The 14,725-nt window shown below is 59.5% G+C and overlaps 1 protein-coding gene and 1 long non-coding RNA gene across 2 annotated transcripts; one reads left to right on the top strand and one right to left on the bottom strand.

The window, feature by feature from the left end:
- Nucleotides 1-2,564: 2,564 nt before the first annotated feature.
- Nucleotides 2,565-7,058, bottom strand: LOC139680672 (uncharacterized). The gene is made up of 2 exons (XR_011699391.1): nucleotides 6,535-7,058; nucleotides 2,565-4,419 (listed from the first exon to the last, which is right to left on the bottom strand). It is a non-coding gene; the product is annotated as an uncharacterized lncRNA (long non-coding RNA).
- A 74-nt stretch (nucleotides 7,059-7,132) lies between these two features.
- Nucleotides 7,133-14,222, top strand: SPHK1 (sphingosine kinase 1). The gene is made up of 5 exons (XM_071573497.1): nucleotides 7,133-7,634; nucleotides 11,575-11,724; nucleotides 11,976-12,070; nucleotides 12,309-12,424; nucleotides 12,931-14,222. Exons 1-5 carry the CDS (start codon nucleotides 7,217-7,219, stop codon nucleotides 13,712-13,714), a joined length of 1,563 nt encoding a protein of 520 aa, XP_071429598.1. The 5' UTR covers nucleotides 7,133-7,216; the 3' UTR covers nucleotides 13,715-14,222.
- Nucleotides 14,223-14,725: the final 503 nt, after the last annotated feature.

The following is a 14,725-nucleotide window of genomic DNA, read 5'->3' on the forward strand; positions in this document are numbered from 1 at the left end:
TTCAGCTCCCGCCTATCTGGCAGAGCACTGTGCTGACCTTTCCAGGCAGTAAGAGCGTGTTTATAAATGGAAATATATAAATAAAATATACGTATTATAGATAAAAATATATATGTTATGTATATCATCTTATATACGTTATGTGTGTTACATATGTATATTATATATATGTATAGTGAGGAGGTGGAACTTGGCTGAACAAGTACATATTTTTAAAATTTATGCAGATAATTATGATGTATATCTCAGCCTCAGCAGCTAGAAAAGCAAGGGAAGGTGACACCACCATCAGGATCCATCCCCTGCGGCCAGGAAGGCTCAGAGCACCCGAGGAGGCAGCAGAAGTGGGTGTATTGCAGGAATCACATCTCACAGGGAGGGCAAACACCATTCGTGTCACCACCTCGCTGGGCTCACCGTGGGTTTTCCTGGCAGTTCTCCAAGTGGCTGTGCAGGATCACCATCCCTTGGGCAGTGTCCTCACAGCTGGGAGAGGGGCAGGAAGCCTGGTGGGCTCGCTCAGGATGGACATCCCCACAATTCAGGGGCTCTCTGGGTGGCTCTGGGTGTGTGACAGAAACGACTCCCTGTCACAAACATTCCATGGTCAGCTGGGAGCTGCAGCACTGCCATTGTAAAATAAGCAATAAATACACGGAGGAATAAGGACACCACACACCAGACCAATGTGATCAAGCAAATGCCATTTATTACACACTGCACACAGTTTATATAGGGTTAAAGCTACGTTCTGGTGGCTAAAATTGAATCTCACACCATCTAACTGCAAATCCTAATTGGTTATAGTCCATATCTCACAAGTCCAGTGTTTTGGTGAAATCATCCTGACTGTTTTCAGGAACATCTTTGGTATCTTGTGGGAAACCTGAGGAGTTCTCATGAGAAACTTCTGGGGATTTGCTAAGAACTCCTAGGGAGTGATTTTTCCTTTACGTGTCTGAGCATCTGGGGCCATGATTATTCTTAGCTGCTTTCACAGGGCCCATATAGACCTGAATTGCTCACCTTTGATTTTTCTGTACCAACACCATCACTCCCTTTCTGCTGAACACTTCATTAGAGGTTGTCTCTCTCCACCATCCTCCGTGCAAATGAGACAGACCTGCCTGTGCTCCCTCCATGTGCCACCTGCCCAAGCTCCAAGATGGAAAGTTTCACCTCCCTCCTCCACACCTGGTGACATGTTACCTGTGCCTGTGGGGTGGTTCCATGCCCACATCTCCCTTCTGCTGTGTCCCCTGCAGGTCCTTCATGCCTGGTCAGAGCAGGGGCTACTCCAGCTTGACTCCCACATCCCAGATTGTTCCTACAAGACAAGGCAAGAGCTGACAGCATCAGCTGCCTGAGTTCACTCTGAGGAGGCAGCACAGCCAGGCACGGGGTTCTGATCAGGCCTTCAGGCTGGAATAATCCCAGGATGAATCCACAGCACCCAATTGCCAGGCAGCCCAGTTCCCCCCTCATGGGCACCCCAACCCCAGGCCAGGCTGCCCCTTGGCCACACACACAGATGTGGCTTTAGCCACAGATGCTGACAACAGCCCCAGCACCCCAACTGCAGCCCAGCACCTCTCACAGCTGGCTTTGTCCTTCAAAAAGACCAGGGGAAAATTTTGGGGGGAGCCAAACTGTGTGGTAGGAAGGTGGATTCTTCCCTCCTGCACTCACCAGAGGAATGGCAGTTCCCAGGGGAGCAGGGACATTCTTCTGCAGGGACACCCAAGGAGAGGAAGGGGCCCCAACACCAGAAGAGCCAGAGCAAACCACCTCTACGATCCCCTCAACCCTGCCAAAAACCTGCTGCTGCCCTCCTCTTTTAAAGCCCTTCCCTCCCAGCTGCCTGGAATCAGGTGTGTGGAGAAGGAAGGGCTGGTTAACCCCTTCCTAGCTGGCTCCTCTCTCAGCAGCCTCAGCCCAGGCATGATGCTGCAGTCTCTGAGTTCCCCTCAGCCTCTGCTTTGTCTCCAGGTCCCCAAGCACCCTCCTCCTATCCTCATTCCTGCTGCCCTGTGGGGTGCTCAGAGCCCTCCCAGCCACAGGGGATGGATCCCACCATCACTGTCACTTCCCTGTGCTTTTTCCCAGCTACTGAGTCTGTGATGCAACAAGTTTGTCAGTTCTGTTGCAGGGCAGCCCGCGGTGCAGCACACCTGGGAGGGGCTTGGCGTCCCAAAATCATCCTGCTTTGTGTTCCTGAGATTCCCCCTCGGTGAATCAGCAGCTTCAACCCTGCAGGAAGAGGCCCAGCAGCCTGGGGGTCCCACCAGGATGGTTGTTGGAGGTGCAAGGATGGGATCAACCTCCAAAGAGCCCAGGGAAGGGTGGTGGGCAGAGATCACGCTGTTATCACTGGCACGAATAGCTTTTCTCCTGCAAAAGGGAGCGACTCTGATTCCTCTGCAGGTTGAAGGTCATGCTCGGTTTTACAGCCAGGCAAAGGAGAAGAAAGGAGCAATTCTGTTTACTTAGGGAGTAATTAATATCCCAGCTCCTGGCATGTACAGAGGCAGCAGGAACCTCCCCCACAGCACGGCAGAGAGTGAGGCTGTGCAGTCCTTTATTATTCCATTATGAGCTGGGCAGGATTAGGAGGGCGGGTCAGGGAACAGCGCTGGCTTTGAGCAGGTTTAGCTCCTTTCCAAAGGCTTATCCAGGCTCAGTCTCACTCTCTGGACACAACGCAGTCACTCTCTGCACAGAGGGGTTTGACGGGGAGGGGGAGTGAGCAGGGGGTCACAGAGCTCTAATAGCCCAGCAGGGAAAATCTGGGAGGCTCCTTTACCAGGAACTCGCTTTATATGTTGAATTTCAGCGACCAGGGAGGGCAGTTCCTCAGCTCTGCCAACTCCTGCATTGCTCCCCAGGAAAAACCAGGCCTTGGTGCTGCTTTGGGGCAGTTCTGTGGGGTGGGACAGCCATTGCAGGCAGTTTCCTGCAGAGCAGGATGAGGTTTTGCTCTTTATTCTTCACCAAGTTTCTCCCTGGAGCCCGGGTGGGGTGGCTGGACTGCGCCGATCCCAGCCCAGCAAGGAAAGAGGAGCCGTGGGAACTGAGGCAGCAAATCCCTCTCCTTCTTTCCCAGGCCAAAAGGGGGGCTGCAGTGGGATGCTGTGTCCCACATAAGTCATTCCACCCTGGGAATGCTGCCCTAAGGCGTCGAGCATCGCAGCAGGGATCACCCCTGGATGGGGATGGAGCCTCCCAGCCCAGCCCCAGCCAGGTGGTTCTCATTGCAGCTTCTGACTCACCTCCCAAAAATTCCTGCAATCGCATCATGGCAGGAAACCGCTGCAGGGAAGTGGTGAAAACCCCTGGATGGCCTGAAATTCAGCTTCCCCCGGCCAAGGGGGAGATCAAACAGCAGACTTTGGCCTCAATCCCTCCGACGCCAGGGCTTGTCATCAGGGGGAGGTCTCGGTTGAGCGAGCGGGGCGTGTGGTTCCTCCAGACTCAGCAGCTTTTTGCCGGGTGTTGGGGAGTGTTTTCCCTGAGGAGGCCTGAGCTCAGAAATATTTTTGAGCAAATCATCAGCTGGGAGGAATGATCTCAGCTCATCGGCATTGTTCAGGCTTCCCTGTGAGCCCTGAGTTCCTGTGCTGTGTTGGCTGTGGCTGAGAGCTCAGCAGAGGGTCAGGGCTGGGGAGAAGCCCCCCCAGCAGGTTGCCCAGCCTGGCTGGGATTTAGGAGCTGCCAGAAAACCCCTGGCTTATTGGAGGCTGAGAATCCTTCAGGCTCAAGCCCTGGGCCCTGAGTGAAAAGCTGGATTATGGGGAATACCTGTGGCCCGTGGGTCATGGAGGCAGGGAGAGGGAAGTTCTGCAGCAAATCAGTGGCAGAGCCCACCTGTGTGTCCCAGCTCCCTCATCTCAGGTGGGATGTGATCCCAGTCACTTTCCTGCAGGAGACACCTCTGTTAGCTCTGTCCTCTCTTGCTCCGAGTTGGTCCCCTGTGACAGCACCAGCCCCACAGCTGAGAGGGGCTGAGCCGCAGTCCCTGGGCTGGCTCTGCACAGAAGCGGCTCCTCTCCTGGAAAGTTCCCACTGCTGCAGTCGGTGCCTGTGCCCCTGCCAAGCCTGCAGCCCTGCCAGCCCCGATGCAGCGCCGAGCCGCGCTATTTCTGGCTCCACCTTGAGACATGTACCTTCGGCAGTGGGAACGATGCTAAAAGAGATGGATCCAGGATGAGGACATCCCCCTGCCGTTCCCGTCCCCGGGCGGCTGTCGGCGGCTGTGGCAGAGCGTGCCTAGAAATGAAACGCTGCAGTTCATCTTGCAGCAGAGCCGTGTCCTCTGCACGCCTCCTCCGGGGTGCGATGAGGGCAGTAGGACCCCAAAATCCAGACCTGCCCTGGCAGCGAGTGCTCCAGGTCCGTGCTGCAGCTCCCGGTATCCATCAGCTGGGGCCACAAAGGGTTACAGCAGGGTCAGGCAGCCCCAAGCCTCTGGTTTCTTCCCCCAGGATAAGCTGCCTGTGGGGACCAGCTCCTCTAGCAGCTGGGGCAGGAGCAGGAGGAGCCTGGAGGGAGCTGAGCGGGGGTTAATTGCCATATTTAACCCTTGGCTTCTTGCACAACCCAAGACAAACCTTGTCTGCTGCTTCTGCCTCAGCTTCTCCAGACTAAGAGAATCCATCACCTCCAGGAAGCCAGAGGCCAGGAAGCCAGAGGCACGGTGCTTCCAATACTCAAGCCTTCTCTCCCAAATGATGTCTGGAGGGTCTGGGATACCCTCCTAGGACAGCAGCTGGAGGGGTGTTTTCTCTTGAGGGAGACTGGTGATCTCAGCGGTCACAGCTGACCTGGACAGCCTGCTGGGTGGGCGATGAGGAAGGAGGTGGGGGATCCTCCACTGACACACCAGCTCCAGGCACATCCTGGCACTGCCCACACACACACACGGCACAGGCAGGAATGGAGCCGATCAGGACTAACCCGACGGGCAGACGCCTGCCCACGGTGCGGGAGCCTTGGCTGCTGAGCACCCCTTGGGCTGCTGTTGGGGTTAAGGCAGCTCATTAAGGCTCTTGTATTGACAGCCCCAAACTGGTTATCAGCACTAAGTGGAGAAGGAAGAGATCCCACTTCCATGTTAGTGCATCCAAAAGCAAACGAGTAGTGTCCATGTGGGACTGGGTCAGATCAGCCTGTGGCTGTGGAGAGCAAAGGGACTTGCCTGGGGTTGATGGTGGACACCAGGCTGGCCATGGCATGGACAGGGTGTTCAGGGGTAGCACAGCACCAGGATGGCTCATGTGAAGTCCCTGCAGACCAGCACTAGGATAGAAAAGCTCTGCCTGGGTTTCCCCTGCCATCACAGAGGCTGAGTTTATGCCGGTCCCATTCCCCATCCAAGAAAATCCTGTCTGCAGCCCCCTCATTTCTCTGGCCTTGACATCCCTGTCATGGGCAGCCCTCCCCTAACCCTTCCTGCACCCATTGCCAGTCTCAACACCTCATGATGAAGCCACTCTCAGCCCCTTTACCCCCAGCATGACCATGTCCAGCAGAGCCTGGATGGGCATTTCACTCCTATTTAAAGCGCAAGAAGGCCAAAGGGGGATCCCTGCGGCACAGGGCCATGGACGGATGTAGCACGGTGAGGACAGAGCCCAAAGCAGCCTCATCGCCCTGTGGCACCTGCCAGGAGCAGTGTTGACAGCTGCTCCCACATCCTCCCAATGTGACTCGTGCCTTCCTGAGCGGAAATTGGGAACGGGTTAGTCACTGAGAAGGGTGAGGGGCAGGTCAGGACGCTGTACTCCCCGGCATCCAGCTATTTCCTCCCATGACACCTTGCTGAGGAACCTCAGGGCTGTTTACAAACGCTGGACTGTGTCATGGCAGAGGCCAGGAGAGTGGCTGGGCCTGAATCTCACACAGAATCAGCTGCGAGTGCTGCTGTTCCCAGGCCAAAACATCAGAGCTGGGAGCTGGTTTTGCCCCATCTGCCTCTCTGCTTTGTACCCACAGCACCCAAGGGAAGTCTTTCTGGAAAGCACAATGCTCCAAAGCTTGGCACCTCGTCTCTCAGGTCACACTGGGAAAACAAAACTCAACAGCATTATCTGTCCAGCTGGTCATCCCGTGCCCTCCCTGCAATGTTTTGGCCAGTTCCAGTGGGTTTAAGCAGGGACAGAGGGCTGAGGGCTCTCTGCTAATTAAACTGCCCTAAGTGTGAAGAGCGAGGCCTCCCTGAGGTGTGAGCTCAAGGTTAGGGCAGAGCTATCCATGGGGAATTGGTCGGCAAAAAAATAATCCTTGTTGGCCCGGGCCAGACCCCCTGGAGCCCGACAGTCCCTTGGGAGGGTGAGGTCAGTCCTGTCGCCAGCGAAAGCTGCTGTGATTTTTGCCCGCTGCTGCGGCGGGCACGGAGCAGCTCCCAGCTGTCCTGGCACCCTCCAGGCAGGTCCCCTCGGCTCTGTCCCCAGCGCTCCCGAGGTGGGGGTTCACAGCACAGCCTACCTCCCTCCCTGGGTCTCCGTGCCGATGGCACCCTCCAGCCCTCACAGATACCTGCTGGCGAGCCACCAGTGCCGGGCAGGTCATTGTTCTACTCCATCCTCCCTCCTGGCGGTGTCCCCCGCCGGTTGCCCGCTGTCCTCAGCCCTCGCCGTCCCTCGATTTCTCCAGGCCCCCTCTCCGCTCCTCTCCCCCATCCCAACTGGACAGATGCAGAGATGATGTTGAACGCTGTTCAGCTCGGAGTGGGGGCTCGGGGGGCCTCTGCCAGCGCCCATCTGTGCCTTGCTGCGAGCGATGTGCAGGAACCGGGGCTGGTTCCTGCCCGGCGCCGCTTTGCGATGCTCTCCAGGCGCGACCGTGGGTGGGTTCCCTGCCCGCCCCAGCACCCGTGGGAGCACCCACGCCACACACCCGCCCCGGCAGAACCACCCGCGGCAAACCCACGGCGTCGCTTTGCCCCCGCCCGTCTTCAGAGCCGGTTCCCCCCGGAGCCCTGCCCGCAGCGGGGGCGGCGCTTGGGGAAACTGAGGCAGCTGCCGGGGGGGCGTGGGGGGCGCCGGGGCAGCCCCGGGATGGTTCCCCTCCCCGGAGGTGGAAGGGGTGGCTGGGGGGGTGGGTGGGTTAAATTTTTATGAATGGGGCCGCCCCGCCTGCCATCGCCGGGCGTCAGCAGCGAGCGGCGGCGGGCGGCGCTCCCCGGTGCCTCCCGCTCCGCTCCGCGCCCGCTCCGCCGATGGCCGCCGGTCGCCGCGCTCCTCCGGAGCCCGGCGGGGGCCCCGTGCTGCTCCAGGGCATCTTCGGCGCGGGGCCGGCCCCCGGTGCCGCCGCCTGCTCGCTGTCGCTGACGGCCCGGGAGCTGCAGGTGCGGCGTCCCGGCGGCTCCCCGGGCGGCTCGGCCGGTCCCGACGCCGCGCTCCGCCTGGCCGACTGCGTGGGCTCCACCGCCTTCCCCGCGGCCGCGGCCGCCGCCTGCTTCTCGTTCGTGTGTTACCCGCTGCGGGGGCCGCGCTGGGGGCCGCCCGCCCGACAGCGCCTGGAGCGGACCTTCCGCGTCTCCCGGGGGCCCGACGCCGAGGGCAATCTGCGCATCGCCCAGGCCTGGAGCCGCCGCATTCGAGAGCTCGCCGTGCCCGCCGTGCCCGCGCAAGACGGTGAGTGCCGAGCCGAGCCCTTTCCCCTCTCCCCGCGGCTCGCCCCGTCGGGGCTGTGCGGGGGTCGGGGGCGCTCTGGGCCCACGCGGGACAGCTGTTCCTGAGCGCGGTGCCGGTTCCGCGGGACGGGGGGACACACACACGGAGGGGACGGGGACATCCCCAGTTCGGGGATGGGTTCTCCCTCCTTTCACCCGTGGTTTGAAGGGGCGGCAGGGACGTGGTCGCACCACGGGGGCCCTTTGCACGCACCCCCACCCCCACGGATCGCTCCCGTTCGATAACTCCAAAGCTCCAAAGGGCAGCATGATCCAAGGAAAAAAAAGTAATCATTGCTGACGCAGGCAGGACCTGACCCAGGCACTGTCCCCAGCAGGTCCTATCCATCACTTAGGATTTGGGGAGGGGAAAAGCCCCCCTGGGACCCCTCTGGACCCAGCAGGGTCCCAGGGCAGCCTGGAGGGGTCTGGGTTTCTGATCCCTCTCTCCGCCTGGGAGTTGTCACTGCCTGGAAGGGGAGGGTCTGACTGGGGGCTGTGTCCCCCAGCTCCCGCAGGCAGGGCAGGGCACGCTGGCAGATAGTTGAACATCTGAGCAGAGATTCAATTATATGCACTACTTCATTTATTTGGCTGTCCAGTCGCTCTGATCAGACTTGGAAATTAAGAGGCATGCGGTTAGAGGGATCCTGTCAAATCACATTTAGCCCAGCTCTTCCCTGCTTGGATTTGAAAATGCAGCTTTTTTTTACATGACCTGCAGCTACAAAACAACTTTCTGCTCCTCTTCCTTAAGAATAAAAAAAAAACATCCAGTGGAATGGGGTGAGGGCAAAACCAGTTCCCCAGCTCTATTTCCAGCCTCAGCTCTGCAGCTGGAAGTCTCCAAGCACTTCCCAACCCTCGCCCTGTGAGCAGGCAGTGGAGGGTGCTGGGGCAGGAGCAGCTCATTGCACGCAGGGGCCTCGGGGGACCCTGAGGAAGGAGGCCGGGAGAAGGCAGTGCGGAGTTTTGCAGTTATTTTTCTCACTGAGGGCCGGCAGGATTTGCAAACCTCCTCCCACAGTTTGGGGAAGAGCTGCAAGCGCCCCTTGCCCACACCCTGCGCTCGCACGTGCCGGCAGCGAGGCCTGTGTGAGCAGATAAGGCTGTGCTGGGGAAGCTGCGTGCGAGTCCGTGCTGAGCAATCCTGCCACCCTGTCCCCACGGGGAGGGGACCCAGGAAGCCACTAGCGATCCTGTCCTGGTGTCAGCTCAGCTCCAGCATCCTCTGGGATAAAAGCCCTGCAGAATGCTGCAGCAGGGATGAAGCTTCCCCTTCTTTGTTTCACCCCAAGGGATAAACAATAAGTCCCTCATCAGTTGATAACCCCAAAGCTGGCGCTGCCTTGTGGCAGGCAGGGATGTGTCCCAAACTGCAGCCATCCAGGAGGGAACAAAGCACCCCCAGGCTTGTGTCCTGACAGAGAAATTCAGCTCCAGGGAGCTCAGTCCCCACCTTATACTAGCCTGGCGTGCTTGTTCCTTGTGCCCAGAGAGTTTCTAGAAGGATGCAGGGACACAATGGAGTGGCTGCGGCTGCAGATGGTGGGGGCTCAGCCGTGTGGTCAGGGCCTGAGCATGGCCAGGACACATGTGACATGGAGGGATGTGGGCAGAGGGACTGGAGCAGAGTTTGTGGACTGGCAGCATCTGGAGCCCCTTCCTCCTGCTGACTCAGTGTCTGCTCTGCTCAGCATTTGAGGCTGAAATTGACCACAGTGTGCCGGGAAGTGGCTCAGCCTCGTTGGGATGCCAGGGACTGCCCGGTGTTGTGCAATGGGAAGGGATTCTGCTGCAATCTGTGTCCCCTCCAAGCATCGCTGCTGCTGGGCTCCAGCCCTGACCCAGCACCCCAGTCCTGCCACGGGGCTGAGTCTGGTTGCTGCTTCTGTCACTGGTCCCTCACTGGGATCACATCCTGCCCCTGTTCACCAGCAGTTTGTCCCTGTTGATGGAGTCATGGCTTCCCTCTGTGCCCTGAGCTGGGTTTGCTTTCCCCCTCCAGCCAAGGATTGGATCGTTGTGGTCCCAGCCATACCCCACTGCCCAGCAGTGGCCATGGGACAACAGCCACAGGTCTGGGCAGGATTTTTAGGCAAGACCTGACAGCAGCTCAGTGTGCGAATCAGAAACGACATCCCCGGGTAACACAAGGGGGTTACAAACAGCGTTTAGGTTCTTGAAGCACCTCGTGCTCTCCTTCTGCATCTTCCAGGTTGGAGGGAGAGGAAGAGGGAGAAAAGCCCCTGCATCACCTGCCTCCAGCAGCTGGGCTTGAGCCCAAACCCCTGCCTGGAGGCTTGTCTACGTTTGCTGTAGGGGGATTTAGTGGCCATGGAGGTCAGAGAAGCTCCAGAGAGGAGGGAAGGGCAAGCCCAGCCCTCGGGTTGCTGCCTGTTATCCCTGACCCGAGCAGGAGTGGCCTCTGCTGTGGGTGCTTCACTGCTGTCCCTGGGAAAGCCATTCCCCTCGTGTCTGGTGCCCACTGATAAGGGGCTGGGAGCGGCAGTGAGGAGAACCAGCCCGGAAACAGCGCCTGGGGCCAGGCTCAGCCCCACTGATGGGGCTGTCACACACGGATCTTTCCTGTGCACTCAGTGGCAGGTCTCAAACAGGTGTCGAGGGGACAAGGAGGTGTCTTGGAGGGTGACAGCCTCCCTGGGTCATCAATGGGAGCAGGAAATAGTTCTGATGACACTGAAATCAGCAAAGCTCCCAGAGCTGGGACAGTCATGGAGATGGGATGCTCCAGTTGAGACTCACCACAGGCAGCTCATGGAGCTCGTGGCTGTGACTGGTGTGATGCTGGGTGTCACCCAGGGGAGGTGACACATGTGGCGACCTCCATAGCCCCAGGCTCACCTCTCTCCACTACCTTCTCCAGTGTGGGCAGCAGGAGGGGGTTTAGCTCTAAACTCACAGCTCGTGTGGTGTGTTCAAACAGCTCAGATCAACCCATGTGTGCAGATGAGGCCAGGGCAAGTGGACACCCCCAGCAGCCCCCCTGAGTGCCCAGAGGGAGTTCCCAGCCCAGGACAGTGCTGGGAAATGCCTCTGCTGTCCTGACTCAGCAGCTCTTCCTGCTGAGTCAGCTGATGTAGCCCTCATGCTGTCCCACAGAGCCCATGTGCTGGGGTGGGCACCCACCACACCCCTGGGGCCAGGTCATGGCTTAGGGGACCCCAGGCTGGTGGAAACACCCCCAACCTCCCTCAAACTGGCTTCACCCTGCAGAGCCAGGGATTTCCAGAGGTGCTGTGAGAGCCTGAGTGACACTGCCCTGATCACTTCAGGGCTCAGGATGCCCCAGCAGCACCAGGGGGACCTGCCCTCCTTGTTTTCCTTGTGCTTCCCTCACAGGGCAGCTCAGCAGGCTCTCCCTGTCTCCCCACATGGGGACCACTGTACTTGGGGAAGGTGATGCTGAAAGCAAGTGGTGGGGCAGAAGGCTGGGACCCTTGCCAGGCTTGTAATTACAGCCCTGCTGAGGCCCTTGCACGCGAAACCTGAGCCCCGTGGGGAGCAGGGTAGGCAGAAGCATCTGCCAGTGCCACTGCTGGCCTGGCCCCGCTCCATCTGGGGTGGACGTGGGGAGTTGGAGCCCTCACCCCCCTGCTGTGGCATGGATGGGGTGCTGTGGGGCTCCATGCTGGGTGTAAAACATCCCTGCTGGTTGTGGGGGAGCTCAAGATGAGTCCCTGCAGGCCCCCATGTCGTGTCTCTGCCACTTCCTCAGCATTCCCAGTAGAAATCATTCATCTCTGCTCACCCCCCACAGCTTGTAGAGATCAGGGAGGGGCAGCTCCCCTTCCTGTGGGGTTTTGGCAAATGCTGCTCCAGCTGGCAAAGCCCTCCCTGGTAGCACCATGGCCTCACCTGAGCCCCCTCTCCCCCTCCAGGTGACAGCTATGGGGTGCTGCCCCGGCCCTGCCGAGCGCTGGTGCTGCTGAACCCGCAGAGCGGCTCTGGCCGTGCTCTGGACGACTTCCAGGCAGTGGTGCAGCCCATGCTGGCCGAGGCCGAGATGGCCACCACCATCTTCATCACTGGTGAGTCCTCCTCCTCATCCTCCCTTCCCTGGGATCTTACCTGGGCACTGCCCTGCTGGGACAGGCTCCTCTGATGGCCTCATTCCTCCTGCATCACCACAGCTCCAGGTCCTGTGGGTTGGTTGCACTCAAGAGGGGTGGGAGCCCTTGACTCAGACCCCCATGGGGCTGATGTCACCGTCGGGGGGATGGCAGCAGGCAGTGAAGAGGGACAGAGGGTGATGCTCCAATCTCTCCACTATCCCCTGCAGAAAGACCCCACCACGCACATGAGAAGGTGCGGGATGAGGACCTGTCACAGTGGGACACGTTGGTGATCATGTCTGGGGACGGACTGCTGTATGAGGTGAGGGGCACCGTGGGGGCATCTGGGCTGGGCAGAGAGCCAGGAGAAGGGGGGTCTGGGGCAGGAGTCAACCCCTGAGGTGCGGAAGGCGGTCAGGGAATGGCAAAGGAGAGATGGCACCAAGCTTGGAACAAAGCAGCCACTGCCTCAGTCGTGGGGCTCCATGTGCTCTGCTCCCTCTGGGCTGGGCAGGAGCTGCTGAGTTCCTTGGATACCACAGTCTCCTTCATCCCTGCAGGTGGTGAATGGGCTCATGGAGCGGCCAGACTGGAGGGAAGCCATGAAGAAACCACTGTGCATCCTGCCAGGAGGCTCTGGGAATGCCCTGGCTGCCTCCATCAACTACTATGCAGGGTAAGTCCTGACCTGTGGGGCACCCACTGTGCCCACTGCACTGGCCAGCACACAGGGCTGTGCTGGCACCAGGTAGGGGGATGAGGGAAGAGGAATGCTGTGCAGGGCTTTGGCCCAGGGAAGGGGTGCTGGGATGCCGAGGGGTGCCTGTCGAGGTCTTCACCTCCCCACAGTTCAGTGTAGAACCACCTCAGCCATGAGCATGGGATTGCATCCCTGTGTCCCCACCTGTCCCCACCCCTTTCTCCTCTCTGGGCTCAGAATCTGGTAAAGCTTTACCCTAAAGGATCCACCCCAGGCACAGCCAATCCAGCTGTGGAGCAGAGGAATCAGGATTGCCCTGACTTGGTTCAAGAACTGGTTTATCCTTCCCACTCCTGGCAAAACCTCTCCCAGCAGCTGTCCCTGAGGGATGCTGTCACTCAGCTGGGATGTGTCCTAACCATGCCAGTAAGGGTGAGGTTTACAGGTGGATGCTGGGACTCACGCACTCCATCCTTTTGCAGCTACGATCACGTCGCCAAGAAGAAGCTGCTGACGAATTGCACCTTCATCCTGTGCAAGGGGCTGCACACACAGATGGACCTGGTCTCTCTGAGCACAGCCTCAGGCAAGCGCCTCTTCTCCTTTCTCGGCTTCGGCTGGGGCTTCATCTCGGATGTGGACATCGACAGTGAGAAGTACCGCTGGCTGGGCAGCGCCCGCTTCACCCTGGGCACACTGCAGTGCCTGGCCAAGCTGCGGGTGTACCAGGGCCGCCTGTCCTACCTGCCTGCTGGCCCCGAGCAGAGCACCGTCCCAGCACCCAGGGACTCCCCTGTGCCCGTCACCAATGGCCAGGCTGGCCACGTCCTGCTGCCGGTGGGGACGGAAGCGCCCGGCTCTCTGCCCACCGACTCGCTGCTGGCGCCGCTGGGCCAGCCGGTGCCAGCACACTGGACTGTGGTCCCCGAGGAGGAGTTCGTCCTGGTCTATGCCATCTACCAGTCCCACCTGGGCACCAACCTGCTGATGGCACCAGCGGCGCGGTTGCACGACGGCTGCATCCACCTCTTCTACATGAAGGCTGGGATCAGCCGCTTGGCACTGTTGAAGCTCTTCCTGGCCATGTCCAGGGGGACCCACCTGGACCTGAACTGTCCCCACCTGTGCTACGTCCCCGTCCGGGCATTCCGCCTGGAGCCGCGGGTGGCCGCGGGCATCATGACGGTGGATGGCGAGGCCCTGGCCTGTGAGCCTGTGCAGGGCCAGGTCCATGGCCGCCTCTGCCGTGTTGTCTGCGGCTCCTGAGCTCCAGGTTCGCCCTCCCTGCGGCGCTGAGCTGCCGGCACGGCCCAGCACGAGGGTGGCAGAGCCTTCCTCCCACTCAGGAACCTCCTTGTCCTCCTCCTGTAGCAATAGGTCTTGGGGGCTGTGGGGCTCGTCCCCTCGCTTGCCCCCATGCTTAGCTTTACCCCTTGGGGACAGTCATCAGTGCTGTCCCAAAAATGAGCCACGAGCCCCAACAGGTACTTGGTGCCGGCGAGATGCCAGCGTGTTTTGTCTTGGTACGAGGTCCCTGCCCAGGTGGCTGCGCCGGCACAGCCCCGTCCCCTGCCCGGCTCGGACGCACACGGTGGCATTGGCTCGTGTCCCCACTGTGGAGCCAGTGCTACCCCCCAGGGCTGGTCAGGACCAATAGATCTCATACAAGAAATCAACTTTTTTTTAAGAATGTTTCTACCCAAAGCTTCCTGTAGAAGCAGAGTTTATTCTTGTGAGAAATGCAATAAATATCTAGCGTTTGCAAAAAAATAAAAAATCCCCTCTGGGTTTTAAATCTGAGCTCATGGTTGCTGTCAGGGGCAGGGCTATGGTGCTGTCACCCCGGGCTGGGCTCACACATGGATGTCAGGATGGGTTTAGCTCAGCACCGTGGCCCTCCTCTGCCTGGCATCCTAATGCCAGGACCAGCATGGAGAGATGGAACCAGGAGGTGTTCCCAAGGGAGATGCCAAGGAGGCAGGACATGTGGCATTGCTGCCACCCACCCCGATTTTTGCGGTGTGTCGATGCCTCCCCAGCTTAGCCTCACACCGGGTCCGATCGAATCCAGGGAGCTCAGCCCTGCAGCGATGCTTAGGGACATCTTGGGAGAAGTTCTGTGCCTCTGAGCGAGAGCAGGGACAGGCTCATGGAAGAGGTTCAGGGAGGGGTCGTTAGAGCCGCGGGGTTTGGCTTTTTGCCGGGATTTGGGGCCCTGTGGGGGCTCTTAAATCCTCTTTCCTGGGCAGCCCGGGGCCAGCTGGAGCCCTGTGACAG

Source organism: Pithys albifrons, chromosome 19 (assembly GCF_047495875.1).
Source record: "Pithys albifrons albifrons isolate INPA30051 chromosome 19, PitAlb_v1, whole genome shotgun sequence".
Lineage (NCBI taxonomy): Eukaryota > Metazoa > Chordata > Aves > Passeriformes > Thamnophilidae > Pithys > Pithys albifrons.